At 37.6% G+C, this 17907-nt stretch overlaps 1 protein-coding gene across 5 annotated transcripts in view; it reads left to right on the top strand.

Annotated features, from left to right (window-relative positions):
* ccdc9b (coiled-coil domain containing 9B) overlaps positions 1-17907 on the top strand; it is a 39027-nt gene that overhangs the window by 10266 nt on the left and 10854 nt on the right. For all 5 annotated transcript variants that reach the window (XM_017703237.2, XM_017703238.2, XM_037542077.1 and 2 more), the window contains 5 exons: positions 295-399; positions 794-937; positions 1534-1683; positions 6965-7039; positions 12381-12565. In XM_017703237.2, coding sequence (XP_017558726.1) covers positions 295-399; positions 794-937; positions 1534-1683; positions 6965-7039; positions 12381-12565 — 659 coding nt within the window. The remainder of the gene's footprint in view (positions 1-294; positions 400-793; positions 938-1533; positions 1684-6964; positions 7040-12380; positions 12566-17907) is intronic.

Raw genomic sequence — 17907 nt, 5'->3', positions numbered from 1 at the left:
TGTTATTTAACTAGTCACTATTTGTTGCAATCATTTGCCATGAAATTATCTATAATCTTTTTTTAATGTTTTAAATTTGAATCCTATTAAAGCATAAGTAAGACCTGTCTGTTGTAAATGCAGGTGCTTCCAAGTTCCTTGCAATTAAAAGGTAGGATTCAAGGAGCATTTAACCCCAAAAAGCTAATATGGCTGTGAATGAAAGCCATTGGGACGTAGGACTGGGTAGCGTGCTCTAATTTGTGTGAAGCTAATTGGCTAATAAATTGTTTCATCCTGTGTTGTGTGCCTCAGGAGGTGGAGGAGGATAAGAAGCGGGCAGAGCAGGAGGGCATGGCCCTGCAGAGCCGTAAGGGAAAGGTTGAGGACCTGACCATCACCATTAACAAATCCCCCACTGTGAGTGCCCCAATTTCTCAACCAGTTAAATTGTTCATTACGTGAACTACCTGCTTTAACTGAGATGGTGTATTATTGTTCTGCCTTGTTTATCTTGCATTCTGAACTTTGCAAGATTAGCCAACTTAGGATGTGTGAAAGCTAGTAGAGATTAGTTGTGCAAGTGGAATCATGCTTGCATTTGTAGTTATGCATATCAGTTTTTTCATAAAATATGCAAATTAAAATGTACAAGTTTTCCTTTGAAGTATTACTTTCTGTGAGCAACCAATCTCGTGTACTTATCAGATATAAAAGCAAAAGTTAACCATGTAATTAACTGCTGTGTTCATAATGTGGGAAATGAAAGCTGGAGGTTTGAAACTTTCCTCTTTTTCTTTTATTTCTGCTGTAGGAGAAGCGTGTAGTGACCAAGAAGGGTTCAGAAAGCACAAGCCCTAAAGGGTTTCAGGAGCAGGGAGAGGGAGTTTCTGCCATTTTCAGCAGCGGCCGGGGAAAAAGGAGGCAGCTTCTTGTCACCACACCAGGAAACACCAAGGCAAGCTTGGGACACGTCTTTGTTTTTCGACATATGTTGACCTTTGAGCTGCCACCAGTATGAATGTTGTTGGTGGTGTTGTGTGAGTTGTCAGACAAATTATGTATAAAACAGAACCAACCAGAAGGTACCTGAGCCTTTGTTACATCACTGACAAAGGTGGAAGATGAGAAAAAAACTGAGCTAGATACCAAATGGCATTGTGTGCAGCGATATGAATACCTTTGACTTAAGCTTTACTAAAAGGGCCAAAGCAAGAAAAAATCTGATGCACAGGAAAAAAGTGTTGCATTTGTAAATGAAAGTATGAGTGTTATTCATATTTGTTTGTAAAGAACATACCCACATAGTGTTGCAAACAAAACATGTGAGCCCCCCCCCTATATTTCTTTTGTGGCTGAGCGATTGATTAGCCCACGCAATCTCAGATGTATTGAATAGCCTGTTGATTTCATATATTGACAACAAAAGAAAATAAAGATCTTGTTTTTGTTACATGATAATTGCTAGAGATGCATTTGAAAATCTTCCTCTGCTTAGAATGTTGGCAATGTTGTGTACTTTGTAGAGTTCTCACTGTGGATCTGTCACTACAGGGCAAGAGAGTGGTCAGTGAGCGAGTGGACAGGAGGAGTCCTACCAGCCCAGTGGAGTCAAAGTACCCTACTGAGGACAGACAGGAGCTGCTGGACACTACTGCAGGTGGAAGGAACTGTCTGAACACCAGGAGAGCCACAGGAACCCAGGTAAGGTGGCTTTTGAAGGGATGCAGAGGTACATAATGATGCTTTATATTCAGTGTTTGATTTGGTGGAGTACAGTGAGTATGATGGAACCCTGCTTTCATGTTTTCACCAGATACAGTCAGTTATATACAGAAAAATGCTGTACACTGTTTGGCACCTAAATGCTTCATGCTCTGCCAGTATTCAGACCAAAATGGTGTTTCTCTGTAGTTTTAGTATGGCCAACTAGTATATCTTTAATTAGTTAATTACAGATTATGGCATTTTGTCACTGTTGAGACAACTTTGTATCTCAAAATCCACAATATAATATTACGAGATTTTATTCTAAGTACTTCAAGACCATTGGGCTAAGGAGCAGTAAAACTGCATTCTCCACAGAATAGTGAGGTTACACAGTGATGTGGGATGATTACTTCTTGATCACAAACACTACTCCAACTCATCTCCAGTACTTTTGAGTAACCATCATCACAGCACTAAGAGCTGTTACTACAGGAAAGGGGGAATAACTTCTTGATACACACAATTAAAAAGATAAACACACATTTGAAGATATTTGCAAATACATTTGTACATATAGTAAAATAACAGGAATAATTTTGCATGTAATTATTTTGAGTCATTGTAATTTAGCAGTGCAACTTTGATGAATAAGGACTGCTGTGATTGAAAACTCTTGACTTTAAAGTAAGGCCAAAATATTTGCAAATATTTATAAATAAAAGGGCTGTCACTGATGTCAGCCTTTAAAAGAAAAGCGTTTGTAAACAAATAAATTCTCAGCTATACCCAAATATTTTCTAATTTTGTTTCATTTAGTGAAGAGAGAGGGAAGAACAGAGAAGTTGTTTGGGTGCTCTTGGATCTCTGACCCACTGCCACGACAATGCAAACCCATAAAACAGCGGTGTTGTACAGTTAATTTTATGCATAACAGATGAATAACTCTTTCAATATTTCATTTTCAATATGTACAATCTTTTCCTTTCTCTGTATAGCTTTACATACAGTCTCCTTTCTCTTTCTCACTCCCTACAACCACTTTTTTCTTAGGACTACACCATTGACAAAAATGTTTGTTTTATTGATTAGTAGTTGTAATCAGTACTTAATACAGGATTTACTGACTGGCTTAGTGAGAGATGAGAACCAGTTTGCTCTGAACACGGCAAATTGATGTGTTCTAGGTTTTAATCACAAGTACTGCAAGTCCGGCTCATTTACTTGTCAGTTTACTTTTTCCTTCTTTTAATGAGAAGGTATTGTTTCTAACCCAGTGAGAACTGCCACTTCTTCCTTTGGTGTGCTGGGCAGAGTGCAGGCTGCACGTTAGGACCCACTTCCTGTGGACACGTTGTGAAGAGCTCCATATGGGCATTTTTCAGCGCTCTCCACTTCACCCCTCTACTATCTTGTTTTTAAATTACTACCTCCTCTCTCTTTCAATCTGTCTTGGTGTCTGGATAGTCTTGCTCTTTGATTTTTCAGTGTCTCGTGTCCTGCTGTTTTGAATAGACCCTAGACATGAAAGCATGCCCCTCCCTTAACTCTCAGGAAAGCCAGACTGTTGCACAGAGGGACGGTCTGTTACTGATTGACATGGAGGCAGACGCTCAAATAGCCATTCACAATAGTTCATTGCCTGGGCCTTTTGAATATTCATCAGGGCTAAATGAATATTCAGCAGATCCTGTTCTGTTGTCTGGGCGCAGGAAAGCAGTGTTTCAGCTGTTCCCAAGAATTACACAACTATTACTACTAAGTCTAGGCCATGGCCTTTTTGTTTCTATGCTGGCTCTACTGATTGGTCCCTCTGGGATTTAGCAACTCGGTAGTCACACAATTTGATGCAGAATCAACCAGGAACTTTTTGCTGTGTTAACGTATTACAGTTTTCTTATTGAGGAAAAATTAGATCTGCATTCTGGAAAACAAACTTATGGTTCATTTACAATCCAAATCACAGCAAAAATGGTCAAAACAGTTCTGAAGAATGTACTAAAATGCTACTTGAGCAAGAGCACTGCTATTGTAGTTATAATTTACTTTAATAAAGAAGCTTGTGCCATTTTTTTAATAGAAAAACTGCTTGTAGTTACATTGAGTTACTATAGGTTGATATTCTCTTTATAGCAAAAAAAAGTGCTGAAGTTTTTACTGTTGTTTTTTGGCTGTTTATGCTAATGCATTGGCTTACCTTGAACATTAGCTGGTCTTAGCAAATTTAGCTAGGTGACAAGCGCTTGCAATTCAGTGCATAAGGTGTATAGAAGCAGTGAACCACCATATGACAGTAGCAGTGTGACACATTTCTATGGAAAAAAAATCTAAAATTGATCAAACTGCTGTAAGATGGGAGCAAAACCAGGAGTTGCATTTATATTTTTGTTCAGTGTGGATCGAAACTCTGACAGTATCTTTTGTTTACACTATCGTTTACAGTGGTTTTGCTGTGTTAAGCATATGCTGTGCTTGCTATGCTGACACTTTGTCAACAGCCGTGTGGGCAGCCAACAACAGAACTGTATTGTTCTTAAAACCATGCATGTCCTCTTTGTCTGCTTGTTGACGTTTCACTGTTGAAGTAAAAATGGGCACCCTGCATGTCACAAAAAGATGGGTCATATGATGCTCATGCTTTCTTCAGTTAGCTTTCAGGTAACTGTCCAAATTATATTTTTTGCCGAACCATTTTTAAAAAAAATGTAATTTGGACAGTTACCTGAAAGCTCCAACACTTGAGAAGCTGAATATATTCAAAGTCATCCTTTATACAGATCTTTCTAGTAGAAGTTGGTTGTCCTAAAGCCATCACCTAAATTTCAATTTGGAATACTTTTATAAATATTTGTATTTATTTATTAAAGATCGATGTCTAGCCTTATTTTAGCCACACCCCTGCATTTTAAAGCAAGAGCTGAGACTACATCCCTGTCCGTCATGGCCATTAAAGCGAGCAGTTGGATTGCATTGTTTTGAATTACATGTGTCCCAAAGCCTAAAAATCAGGGTACAACCTCAAAAATTCTCACTACTGAAACACGTTTTCCTGCAATTAAGAAAACTTTTTTTTTTTTTGTCTTATTGAAAAATACAATGATTTTATGTGTGTACAGCTGTTCAGAGCTGTGTTTGCTAGTTATATACTGGCTAGCACAGAGTATTCAGACTTTGTGTTTTTAATAAAATAAACATACTGTACTTTAAATACTGTTTATAATTATCACTCAGAGCAAAAGCATTTTAGTCTGAAGTACAAGTCAGTTAAAAGTCTGAAGTGCCTTTTTTTTCCAGCTCTGACCAATTTGGTAGAAGAAAGCTTTTATTACTTGTTAGCTTATTAGCTCCAGTGTAAAACTAAAGAAGAACTTATTTAGAAACACTAAATGTGCTTCGCCTGATAAACAGTCTTTGGAATGAGGAAATTAATTCATTTTTTCCCCTTCATCTTGTGTTTCTTTACAGATAACAGTATTTGTGTGGAGTAAAGTGACATTCTTGGTGTTGTTTGCTGCGTTGCTTAGCAGGGTGTGTAGGCTGGAATCTAGAAATCTATCCAACTGATGGAGAATTAGCTTTAGTGGGAGCAGAGCTGAGTCATAAGGCAGCAAAGCTCACTGAAGCTCAGTGATACATCAGTGTGCTGCAAGCTAATCACTGCAGGATGACTTGACGATCGTGCCAGAATGCTGCAGTCTGACAGTAAACACCAAGTTTGTAGCACCGTCGCTTCCTCTCATCAGAGCCAGAGCACGGAGAGGCGATTTACAGCACATGCTCAGCGAGAGCACACTGAGAACAAGGGAAAGAAAAAAGCTGACAGTCTGATTCAGTTCTTCTTCATTGTTCTCTCTCTCTCTCTCTCTCTCTCTCTCTCTCTCTCTCTCTCTCTCTCTCTCTCTCTCTCTCTCTCTCTCTCTCTCTCTCTCTCTCTCTCTCTCTCTCTCTCTCTCTCTCTCTCTCTCTCTCTCTCTCTCTCAGCGGCATTGTTTCCTGGAATAAAGAGTGGTAGATTTTTAATGTAATTAACATTTTAGCACCTCTTTGTTCTGAAAGGCCAAATTATGCAGCAGTTGAGAGAGCAAGCCAGGTGCCAGAGTTGCAAGAGTGGACTGTTTTTGTATGTGTCCGCATCTGTGCATCATTCCTCTCTCAGCCTGCATTTGCTGAGTGTTTGCTCCAGTTTAAAACTCTGGCCTTGTCTGCTCATTTTCTCATTTTTACTATTTCCACTTTTTTTGAATATTATTCAAGACAAAAACTATTAAATAATAGTAATAATAAGTGGTTTTATGCAATGAGCGATAAATGTCTTACAGATCGAGTCTCATGTATTTTCAATACTTATGGAATGAACTCCTTTTGCATTTGTGCAGATTTACACAATTTTGACACAGATGTGCCTTGTTGCTTTTTTTAAAGTCTGTTTTGGATATAATTTTGTACATCAGGTCCGCTTCTCTGTCTGAAGTTTTAGAGACAGATTCCAGGTCCAGGTGTCCACTTGCCGTGGACAAAAATTAGACGTTAACCCGAGTTTAAGTATCAGGAATTGGTGTCAACAGAGAAAGTCAGATTCCTAGTACATTCATAGTGACTGTGGTGGACTCCATTGCTGAGCTAGTTTACCTGGTGTCACAGATCCTGTTCCATTGCCTGAAGTTTGTTAATATAGTTCTGTGAAATAAAGTCTTAATAAAACAAGGTGATAAATAAGCTGGCATTACACTGAAAGGATATCATTGCAGTAGCTAAACAGTACCAGCAAAGTTATAAATAATTTTGGCCGCAAGATTCAATGCTATGATGGCCTAAGTGGCAAGTGCAGATTTGTATATTTGTCAACCCCTGCTTTAAGTGAAAATATCTAAGATTATTAAAAATGTAATTAGTTCTGGCCAGCGTGGATCCAAAGGGGGTAGTCAGTGTTGAGTTGTCAGCTGTTTTTAAATAATAAAAAAAAACAACAACCATTGTACTTCAGATCTCTATAGAGGAGAGTTTTACTGATGCATTGTGTGGTGTGTGGGTTTTTTTTTTTTTTTTTTTGGTCCAGATGAGGGCAGTATAGTTCTGTCTCTACACAAGCCCCTTTAACCCTCAACACCTCTGTAAACCTTGTAATGTTTATTGTTCATGTACTTATTAGACTTCAATAAATATTACACTAGAAATATTTAGTATCTTAGATCTACTAATGTCTGCTGTGTATTTATGAAACATTTAAGTCGGTTCGCTGCTGCTCCTTCACTTATTTTCCATGTATCTTTTTCTCGAGGTTGGGAGGAAGCAAGAACGAAAGAGTCGAGCAGATGAGGCTCATGGATTCACAGAATGTGACACCTATTTACAGGTAGTCTCTCTTCTGATGCTCTCTTTTGACTATGAAATGAAATAAAGCTTTGTGTTTGTGTTTTGTAGATACAGCAAGAGAGAAACTGAGCCAATAAGTGATGGTATAGAGCAGAGGACAAGTGGGGTTTAATTAATAAAAGTAAAATTCATGACATGATTCAGGCCTTCAGCTTTGTTGGCCAAGTGTATTGACTGTTAAGCTGTGTCCTTAATGTGTCAGATTATTTTATAAGTATTTTATCTGTAATTCCACTAGACGTTTAGAATAATATTTTATGCTATAATCAGTAATACTAAAGTCTAGTCTTGTATATTAGCAGCCAGGGCACCTGAAAAGGCTGTGGTGTATTTTAATGATGCAGCATTTTAGCAAATCTGCAGTCAGTACCCAGATATCAGTGTGATTCACTTTTTTAATTTAACAACACAAATAACAGCCAAGCTCAAAGTCCAGCACTAATATTAGCTTCCTGGATATGTCCCTTAGGATAACAAACAAAATATTGTTCAGTAGCTTAGTGATACCAGTAATATAATGTAGAATAAACTGCTGCTGCTAAAGTTGGAGTAGGACAGCTGTAAGCTCTCCTGATAATATTTATAAAATAACGTTTTATTTGGATGGGTTGGGTTATTAGGAGGATACTGTGAATTTAGAATACACTAAACATGCTCTGAAACTGAAACTTTTTCTTCGTTCTTTATTAAGTTGATATAGTTGTGATTCCAGAAGTTTTGAAATGGAGATGCTCAGATGCATGTACGTAGTCCTTATGTTAAAGGTTTATTGTAATCAGTCACCTTGAAGGTTGTTTAATGGTGAGATTAAGTATCTGCAGCCTTCTGAAATAATCGTCATATAAATTGTTTTGCTTGACAACATACACACTCGCGCATCACATTTTTTCCCTGTGTATTTAGGTTTTTGCTGTTTAGTGAAGTAAATAAACTTCAGTAAGATATGAGCACACCATAAACTGAAAGGACGAGTTTGGGAACAATAGGCGCAGTCCGGTAGTAAACTGTTATAAGGCCATAAAACAAAGAGGCTGCAGAGCCTGGTGCTTTTTTTTTTTTTTTTTTTTTCCCCCCTCTTTCTCTTCTCTAGGCACTGACATTTACAAGGAATTATTTCCTTGGTCTTGGACTTTTATTTCAGACGTACAGTAAGTGACACAGTCTATCAGTAGGAACATGTTCTAACACCAGTCACTTGACTTTGCACTCTGCACTGTCCTCTAAATGGCTATCATTTTATCGTCAGTTCACTGGAATCTAGCCTGTTTTGTGTGTGTGTGTGTGTGTGTGTGTGTGTGTGTGTGTGTGTGTGTGTGTGTGTGTGTGTGTGTGTGTGGGACATATTTGGCCTGCTAACTAAGCTACCGTACTTTAGCCAAATCACTACCACCTCAAACACCACAGAACAGGTTTGATTTCAGCTTTGTCACTCAACTCTTTCTCTCTCTCACACATTGGGTGTTATGTTCTACAGTTGTTTAGCAGAGCTCCAGTTAGTCAGAATAAAGCCTGTACTCTAGCACGAATCGCTAATACATTCTCGCTAAGCTAACAGTATGTTAGCTTACAGATCCAAATACCACAAGAGGTTTAATTTTGCCTTTTTTTAAAAATTTTTTTTAGTGGCAAGTTGTTCATCTCGCTGCCTCATATTTGAGTCATTATTGTCCAAACTTGTCATTGCTCCAGAATCAAACATGTTGAGCAGAGCTATTCTCATGCTAGTTAAGCTAATGCTAATGCTAACCACCACCTCCCTCCGTTAGCAGCACTGTTTAACATTGAGCAGTTGTTAGATGGTTTGATATTTTATTGAATGGGGGTTTGAAAAGTAACTTATTTGGTGACTTTGTAAGTGAACTTAACTTTTTGATTATTAGTAATACTGTAGTCGCGGTAGCACTGGTTGGGTTATGGAATGCTTTTCCATTGCTTTCTTTAAGATATAAAGGTAAGATTATTCACTGAAGAAAAGTTGTGGTAAAAATGGTTGAAGGTGATTTCCTTGGGTAGTATTTTGTATTGTTTTCCCAGTAGTTGCACAAATAGATGAACATACCAGAGTTTATTTGAACAGAAAGAAGTGACTGATTTGATTCATTACAGTAGACGAGAAATAATTTGAGTGATTTGAAAATGAAAAATATGTAAGCGAGTGCTTCCAGACATAAATAACTTACTGAGGCAGATATGTTGTGGGATCAAATGTGATTGAAGATGCTTGCTTTGCTTTATGACAGATGTTAGGAACTTGGCTTGCGCTTTTTGAGAAATTATTCTAGTCAAATAAAATTACTGCTGCACTTGCCCTGGGCCTGTGCCCACAACTTGTTGCGGGTTTATCAAAATGTGAACAGATCGATGAACAATCTGCCAGTTTCAGTCAGGAGAAATTGAGAAAATGGTGTAATTTTAGAGATGAAATGCAGTCGTACAGCTACAATTCTGTGCCGCTGTTTGTTGAAAACACATTGAAATACTTATAAGGAAAGAATTCAGCTCTTGTAAAGACTGCACTTAGAAAGCTCTTGGTTGATCTTGTCTAAATTATTCCAAGTTTATTAAATTAATGATATTGGTGAAATTCATATTAAATTTACCTACAGTCTTTTTTTTTTTTTTTTTTCTTCCAACAAATAAGCCTCACAGGAGGGCAGTATTCATCAATCTGAAGGTGGTGATAGATTTTGGAACATTAGTGTCTTTGATAATTGATCATAATAATATTCAATGAAGTATGCACATTTTTTGGTACAGTGTGAGGGGGAAAAAAGGAAACAATAAATTAGTTTGTTTTTCATGTTTTATATTGGCCCTGCGATGGACTGGCAACCTGTCCAGGTTGTATCCTGCCTTTTGCCCAATGATGGCTGCGATAGGCTCCAGCACCCCAGAAGGAGAAGTGGCTTAGAAGATTGTGTGCGTGTGTGTGTGTGTGTGTTTTTATATTGAAAATAGTTATGTCATATGCAAATAGTGTACAGTCATACACAAAGTCTGGGCAAATTACATGTTTTTTTGATTCTCTAAGTGACAGTAACACTACAGAGAACACACTTCTGCACATTTTAATACACAACTACTGTTTATTTGCTTAATTTGACATTTTGTATGTTATGCTTTTTCCCAATATGTTAAACTCAGGTAAATAAATAGAATAAACAGAAATTGTGCACTAAAATGAGAGGATGTGTTAACATGTAATTTGTGTTCAAATGTTTGCATATGACTGTATAGTAAACCACATTTACATTTACGGCATTTGGCTGACGCTCTTATCCAGAGCGACTTACAATTGGATCGTTTTACACAGGGAGGCCAAGGCGGTGTTAGGAGTCTTGCCCAAGGACTCTAATTGGTATAGTGTAGGGTGTTTTGCCCAGGTGGGGATTGAACCCCAGTCTACAGCATAGAAGGCAGAGGTGTTAACCACTACACTATACCAACCATTTGTTTATTCAGTGTATATTTACAAGCAGAAAAATACATCATATCAAATGTATTAAACCATTTTCTACATAGCTGTAATCAAATTAATAAATCATGATTATCAGAGATTTAATCAGAGTATCCAGTTATGTAAATGAATTATGGAGTTGAGAACAGTGACTGCTCTGCCCTGTGTCTGACATCCCGTGGCTCTGGTCCTGAGGGAAGAGTACATGTCTGTCTCGAATGTTTTGTTCTTCACTGCACCCAAAGGAGGGCTTCCTGTTTACATGCAACTCATTTCGCGTCACAGCAAAACAGGACTAGCTCACTTGCTTGCTTTGGTCTGATTTGCGTCTCACCCTTGACTGATGCACTTAATATTAAGAGAAGGCTATAAAATTGTGTTAAAATTGACTTATCAGCAAATCTCTTCTGTACTTGACACCGTATGAAAATGATGTAGCCTTGTAATTAGAGTTGGTCTGATACCGATATCAAAACCTTGACTATTGGCTGATGCATGTATGATATTTCTTTTTATAAAACTGCTAAGCTTTAAAAAAAAAAATAGGCTGTCATGCTCAGAGTACTCAAACACTCTACTACTCCCAGCAAGAAAATACACAGCTAACATCACATCGCACAGTACACTCAATATGAACAGAGGGTTACAGATCTACAATGTGTGCCATTTCAGAATAGATTTGTTAGAGGATTGAATCAGATTTATATATTATATTATATTATATTATATTATATTATATTATATTATTTACTTCTGGCAAGTTCAGCATTTTCTGCTGATATCATCTGGACAGTGAAGCTGATAGGCCATCTCCATCTCTATAATGATAGCCTGCCCCCCCTCCCCGTGCCATATATATCCCAGTGAAATGGTATAAAAAGTTTCATGCATTAAGAATTTTATTTTATTTCCCTGTAGCAACAAACTTTTATTTTCCTGGACTTAATTCATCTTTATTAGTGGGCATTATGTATCATGGAGGTATATTTGCCCTGCTGCAGTGCCATTGTTGCTTCATTGTCAAGAGAACAAATGGAATAATTGAGATGAACACATCATGCAGTCTAATTTAGTGACTGAGGAATTTGAGGCCACATTCACTGCCTTCTTTTCTTTTTGTTCAACATATGTGTGCTAAATGGCCATCACTGTTAAGTGGATCTATACTGTGTACTCGTGGTGTTTGATGACAAGGAAGTTTGCCTGATCTCTATGAAAATGTTGAAAATGTTATTTTGTACCATTTTGCTATAGAGAAACATGTCTCTGTCTCAGTTAGTATTTGGTATTCGTGTCTGCAATTTCCCTCTGGGATCAATAAAGGATTCTGATTCACTTTGCCCATCAAAAGTATGGGGACACCCATTTTAGTTATTTGTTCCCACAATGTTTACACTACTGTTCTAATGTATGAAATTAACAGAAGATGGTGTCAACAATATAAAACTAATTTAGTTGGTGGTTACATGCATAAAATGGTTATATGTGAGTTATATGTGGGGGGAGTTATATGTGGGGGGAGGAGAGAATATAGATGTCCATGAAGAGTAGAGTTGTATATTATTCTGAAATGACTGAAAAATAGCATTAAGAATCACAATTTTTTATGTTAAATTAAACAAATAAATAGTAATTGTGCATTAAATATGCAGACGTGTGTTCCATGTAGAGGATGTGTTAACTTATTTTTACTTAGAAAGTCAACATGTGAAATTTGACCAGAGGAACCCAAACATTTGCTTACACCTGTAAGTAGGCATTGGCGGCAACATTAAAGATGAGGTTTATTTTCAGGAAAACAATATTACAAGAAATTAACAAAGCATAATGTTTTTTCTTTTATTTGTTCTTCACTCCATTTCAGCAAACAGAACTGTCCGATGCACTGCACCACGCTGACCTGGACGCCCCCACATCCAGCGAAGAGCAGCTGGAGTACCTGCGTTGGAAGAGGGAGCGGGAGGAGATCGACAGAGAGCGCGTTGCCCGCCATAAAAACTCTCAGGGCCAGTGGAGGAGAGCCTGGGACATGGACAAACCGGAGCTTATGTAAGCTGTCACAGCCGTCCTTCGCATGACGCATGCTCTCTATCTGCCTCATCTTTAATCATGATTAACTCTCTTGCTTTGCATTGATTTGGCCCTTGTTTTGATTTGTACTTGGTTTGATATTTTTTGCTGTGAATGTTGAGCTGTATATCTCTCCTCATTGTCTCACTGCCTCTTTAACTGAATGATAAATCACACTACTGTGGAAGCAGACTCGAGTCATTCTTGTGTGCTTGTACCTCTGTTTATTTATTTATTTATTTTTGGCTTTGCTCATGCAGATTACCAAAGGTTGTGTGCAAAAGTTTAGGTGCCCCTGGTTGAATTGCATTTTGTAGATTTTCTGAGTGGAACTAGGTTAACACATCCTCTACAGCCAACATACCTTAACACACAATTGCTGTTTATTAACTGAAATTTACACACTGGAAAAAAATTTAATATGAAACGTGCCATAGCTTTTGCACAATTGACATTTAATGTTAAATTTTTTTTCCAGTGTATTAAAATCAGCAAATAAATAGAAATTGTGCACTAAAATTAGCAGAAAATGCCATATTGTTTTAGAGGATGTGTATTTATTTTCATTTCGAAAATCAGCAGAACATACGGCTGTATTGTCTGTAGCTCTAATGTTAATTTGGGCAACACGTAAAGTAATAAGGCTTTCATATTTGAAATGAAATTTGAACATTGACCCGTTTTAAAATAATTACAACGTACTGAAGTAAATGAATAGATTGAACAAAACAATAGCACTGATATTGTTCCTTAGCTGATCTGCTTGCACTGTCCTGCTTACTGAAGGTTACTGAACTTTGCTGAATGTGCTACAGTTGTTGGTGGATTCTGTTGTTGTCCATGCTCACAGGATCGTTGCATCATGTAGTCTGCCAGCAAAGCACTCTGCTTTTGCTTATGCATTTATTTATTTAATCAATCCTGATAACACTTCTAATTTAATTCTGCTTTTCTAACAGTGACTACCTACTGAATCACAGAGGATTTGACAAATTTAAGGGTAGCCAGGCTGTGCGTTTTTGTTGCATTGTGCTAGTCTGACAGCTTTGTCTGAGATGCCACTGTACACGTTCAAAAATGTTGTTTTTAAAGGTTGTGCTGTTTGCCTTTGTCATGTGAGTCATGTAGAAATCCCCTGCTGATTGCTCATATCAGAATAGTGAAGTTTTTGTCCCTGTGGAGGTTTTTGTCCCTGCCCAAGTGAACCAAAGGGTGACTGCAAGGTTTTATTGAATGCCTTTGTTAATGGAAAAACCACACTGAAGTATAATGATCTTCCAAGAAAAGACATCCCAACAGCAATTTCTATACAGTCACAGGTAACCCACTGAACAGTAATCTGCATAGAACAACTGAAATATTGTAAAAATAGCAAAAACAAGGATGTTTTGAATTCCACAGCAGTTCAGAATGCTCATTAATCCATTAAAAGCTAATACTTTTTCAGGTTTCCAAAAGTCAGTCTTATTGGTTCACCACTAAGCTTGTGAAAATATGGAAGGAAATAACTTTGAAGCAATCGGCAATTAGACAGCCTGACTTCAAAACAATAAATAAGCTACTGATACTGTTAAAACAGTAGAAAGCTGAGGGAAATGTAAAGGTTGGTAAACCATAGTTTTTAAAGAGTCTGTCTTCCCATTTAACAACCAGCCTTTCCACATTCCCTTATGCTGCTTGTAGCAGCCCATAGTTTGAAGTTGTTTTTGAAAATTAGATGATTCAATTAGGAGAATTTATTTGACCAGATTGGTAACTTGTGCTGTTGATTGTGCTATCACAAGACTTCAGTCTAGAACTGAACCAAAAAGGCCAAGGGTTGGAGATAAACGTAAATTAAATTAGGAATGAAAGGTCAAAGCCCTCCCCACCAGTTGTTCATTCATTTATGGTTCTAGACACACTCATGTAAAGGGGGTAGAAGATTTCATCGATCTGTAATCTTTTATACACTTTAGCTCAAACATTATTCACCATCACACTCTAAAGGTGATATTAACAAAGAAGCATTACTCACCACTGCCCCTAAAGGTGTTAACAAGCATCAAATAAACATTACTCAGCGCTGCCCTTTAACGGTGTTGACGGACATCAAATGAACACACATTACTCACCATTCCCTTCTAATGGTTCATTAGAAAACTACAAATAAACATTACTCACCGCTGCCCTCTAAAGGTGTTAAGCATCACATAAACAAACATTACTCAGTGCTGCCCTCTAAAGGTGTTAACAAGCATCAAATAAACAAACATTACTCAGTGCTGCCCTCTAAAGGTGTTAACAAGCATCAAATAAACAAACATTACTCAGTGCTGCCCTCTAAAGGTGTTAACAAGCATCAAATAAACATTACTCAGTGCTGCCCTCTAAAGGTGTTAACAAGCATCAAATAAACAAACATTACTCAGCGCTGCCCTCTAAAGGTGTTATTAAGAACATCAAATAAACAAACATTACTCAGCGCTCCCCTCTAAAGGTGTTATTAAGAACATCAAATAAACAAACATTACTCAGCACTGCCCTCTAAAGGTGTTATTAAGAACATCAAATTAACAAACATTACTCACCGCTGCCCTCTAAAGGTGTTATTAATAACATCAAATAAACAAACATAACTCAGCGCTGCCCTCTAAAGGTGTTATTAAGAACATCAAATAAACCATTACTCAGTGCTGCCCTCTAAAGGTGTTATTAAGAACATCAAATAAACCATTACTCAGTGCTGCCCTCTAAAGGTGTTATTAACAAGCATCAAATAAACAAACATAACTCAGCGCTGCCCTCTAAAGGTGTTATTAAGAACAACAAATAAACAAACATAACTCAGCGCTGCCCTCTAAAGGTGTTATTAAGAACAACAAATAAACAAACATAACTCAGCGCTGCCCCTAAAGGTGTTATTATCAAGCATCAAATAAACAAACATTACTTAGCGCTGCCATCTAAAGGTGTTATTAACAAGCATCAAATAAACAAACATTACTCAGCGCTGCCCCTAAAGGTGTTATTATCAAGCATCAAATAAACAAACATTACTTAGCGCTGCCCTCTAAAGGTGTTATTAACAAGCATCAAATAAGCAAACATAACTCAGCGCTGCCCTCTAAAGGTGTTATTAAGAACATCAAATAAACAAACATAACTCAGCGCTGCCCTCTAAAGGTATTATTAATAACATCAAATAAACAAACATTACTCAGCACTGCCCTCTAAAGGTGTTATTAAGAACATCAAATTAACAAACATTACTCACCGCTGCCCTCTAAAGGTGTTATTAATAACATCAAATAAACAAACATAACTCAGCGCTGCCCTCTAAAGGTGTTATTAAGAACATCAGATAAACAAACATTACTCAGTACTGCCCTCTAAAGGTGTTATTAAGAACATCAAATTAACAAACATTACTCACCGCTGCCCTCTAAAGGTGTTATTAAGAACATCAAATAAACATGTTATGTGTAAATGTAATTGTGAAAGCTAAAAATTGTGGAACAAATTGCAGTAATCTCTAATAAATGGCAATCAGGCCATTATGTGAAAATTGTGACAGGAGTAGTGGTCACCAGGGGTCTCTGGGCCCTCGATTATAAGACATATTTCAGTCCAAATTTGTTCGTAAACCAAGTTCTTAGCATTTGTGCACAACTGATTCAGAAAAACAGTGGTCTATAATTATCAAGCATTTAAAAGTAAGAGCACTGATCTGAGATCAGTTCATGTCATTCTCTTCAGTGTTATATAGAAGCTTCTTTCTTACTGCAAAACGTTTGATAAATGTGGGCCAGTCTCTGTAACACACTGATCCAGCTTAAGATTTAGATTACTTGAATCTTCTACTACTTGAATGCATACAGATCTTTTATAAATGAAGTTGCTAGCCGGTACCACAGTGCTTTTGTGATCTGGGGATGTACAGTAGGGTCTTTTCTTTCCATGTGTACATGGGAATCTGGAAACTGGGTTGTGTATCAGTACCGTACCCAGTGTTTCTTAACACCCCCACGTCTGGAAGTGCTCAACTAAATAGCATTTGAGATACTGAAAAGACTCCCTTGTGAGAGAGGCACTGAATGTGGAAGAGAACTTGAGCCTATTTTTAGGGCTTAAAATGCCTTGCCTTATTTGGGCGAGTTTGCAAACATACCATAAACTGAAGGGAGCAGGAAACGTGAAGGTTTCAGGACTGAAATGTTTAGTGAGTACTGTGCACACACGCACAGGACGTCTTAACATTTGACGATCGTGCAGGTTTTATTTAGAAACCTTTTTTTGGGAACATTGCTTTGAGCCAGGTACACCTTTAAAAATAAAGCTTCCAGAAAGGTTCTTTGGAGCAGTGCCATAGAAGAACTACCTTTGGTTCCTTAAATAACCTTTCAGTGGATATGGGTTTTAAAAGGAATAATCCAATGTTTTTTTAAACCTAATCTCTATTTGCCAAATCTGTAAGCATACTACTGGCAATAACTTCCAGTGCCTTCCTTTGTAGGAAGGACTTAAGCTAATGCTTGGTAAAATGTAACATGGAGGTTTCATGTAGTTAAACAGGCTCAAATAGAACAATGCTTTTAATCTTCTCAGTGAGCAGAGCAGTATCATCTGTGAATTTTGACAGCAATCATACAGATATTACTGAAGGTGCACTCTGAAGACTGTTTTGGTACCATAAAAGAAATTGAATGTTTTGTTTTTGTAGGTGTCACAGTTCACACCTACAATCACTGGCCACTTTATTAGGTTCACCTGTTTATTTCCTTGTTAACACAAATAGCTAATCAGCCAATCACTTGGCCGCAACTTAATGCATTTAGGCATGTAGAGGTGGTCAAGACAACTTGCTGAAGTGCAGACCGAGCATCAGAATGGGGAAGAAAGGTGATTTAAGTGACTTTGAACGTGGCCTGGTTGTTGGTGCCAAACGGGCTGGTCTGAGTATTTCAGAAACTGCTGATCTACTGGGATTTTCACACACAACCATCTCTAGGGTTTACAGAGAACGGTCCGAAAAAGAGGAAATATCCAGTGAGTGGCAGCTGTGTGGACGAAAATGCCTTGTTGATGTGAGAGGTCAGCGGAGAATGGGCAGACTGGTTTGAGATGATAGAAAGGCTACAGTAACTCAAATAAACAAAACAAAATCTCTGAGGAATGTTTCCAACACCTTGTTGAAAGTATGCCACGAAAAATTAAGGCAGTTCTGAAGGCAAAAGGGGATCAACCTTTTACTAGCAAGGTGTACCTAATAAAGTGACATGTAAATAACTTAGTGAGTACTAACCTAGGCTAAAGTACAGCCTCTAAATGCCAAGGTTAGT

The sequence above is a fragment of the Pygocentrus nattereri genome, chromosome 10, assembly GCF_015220715.1.
Source record: "Pygocentrus nattereri isolate fPygNat1 chromosome 10, fPygNat1.pri, whole genome shotgun sequence".
NCBI classification, from domain to species: Eukaryota; Metazoa; Chordata; class Actinopteri; order Characiformes; family Serrasalmidae; genus Pygocentrus; species Pygocentrus nattereri.
Note: the sequence above shows the minus strand (reverse complement) of the source record. Positions and strands in the feature narration are given on the sequence as shown.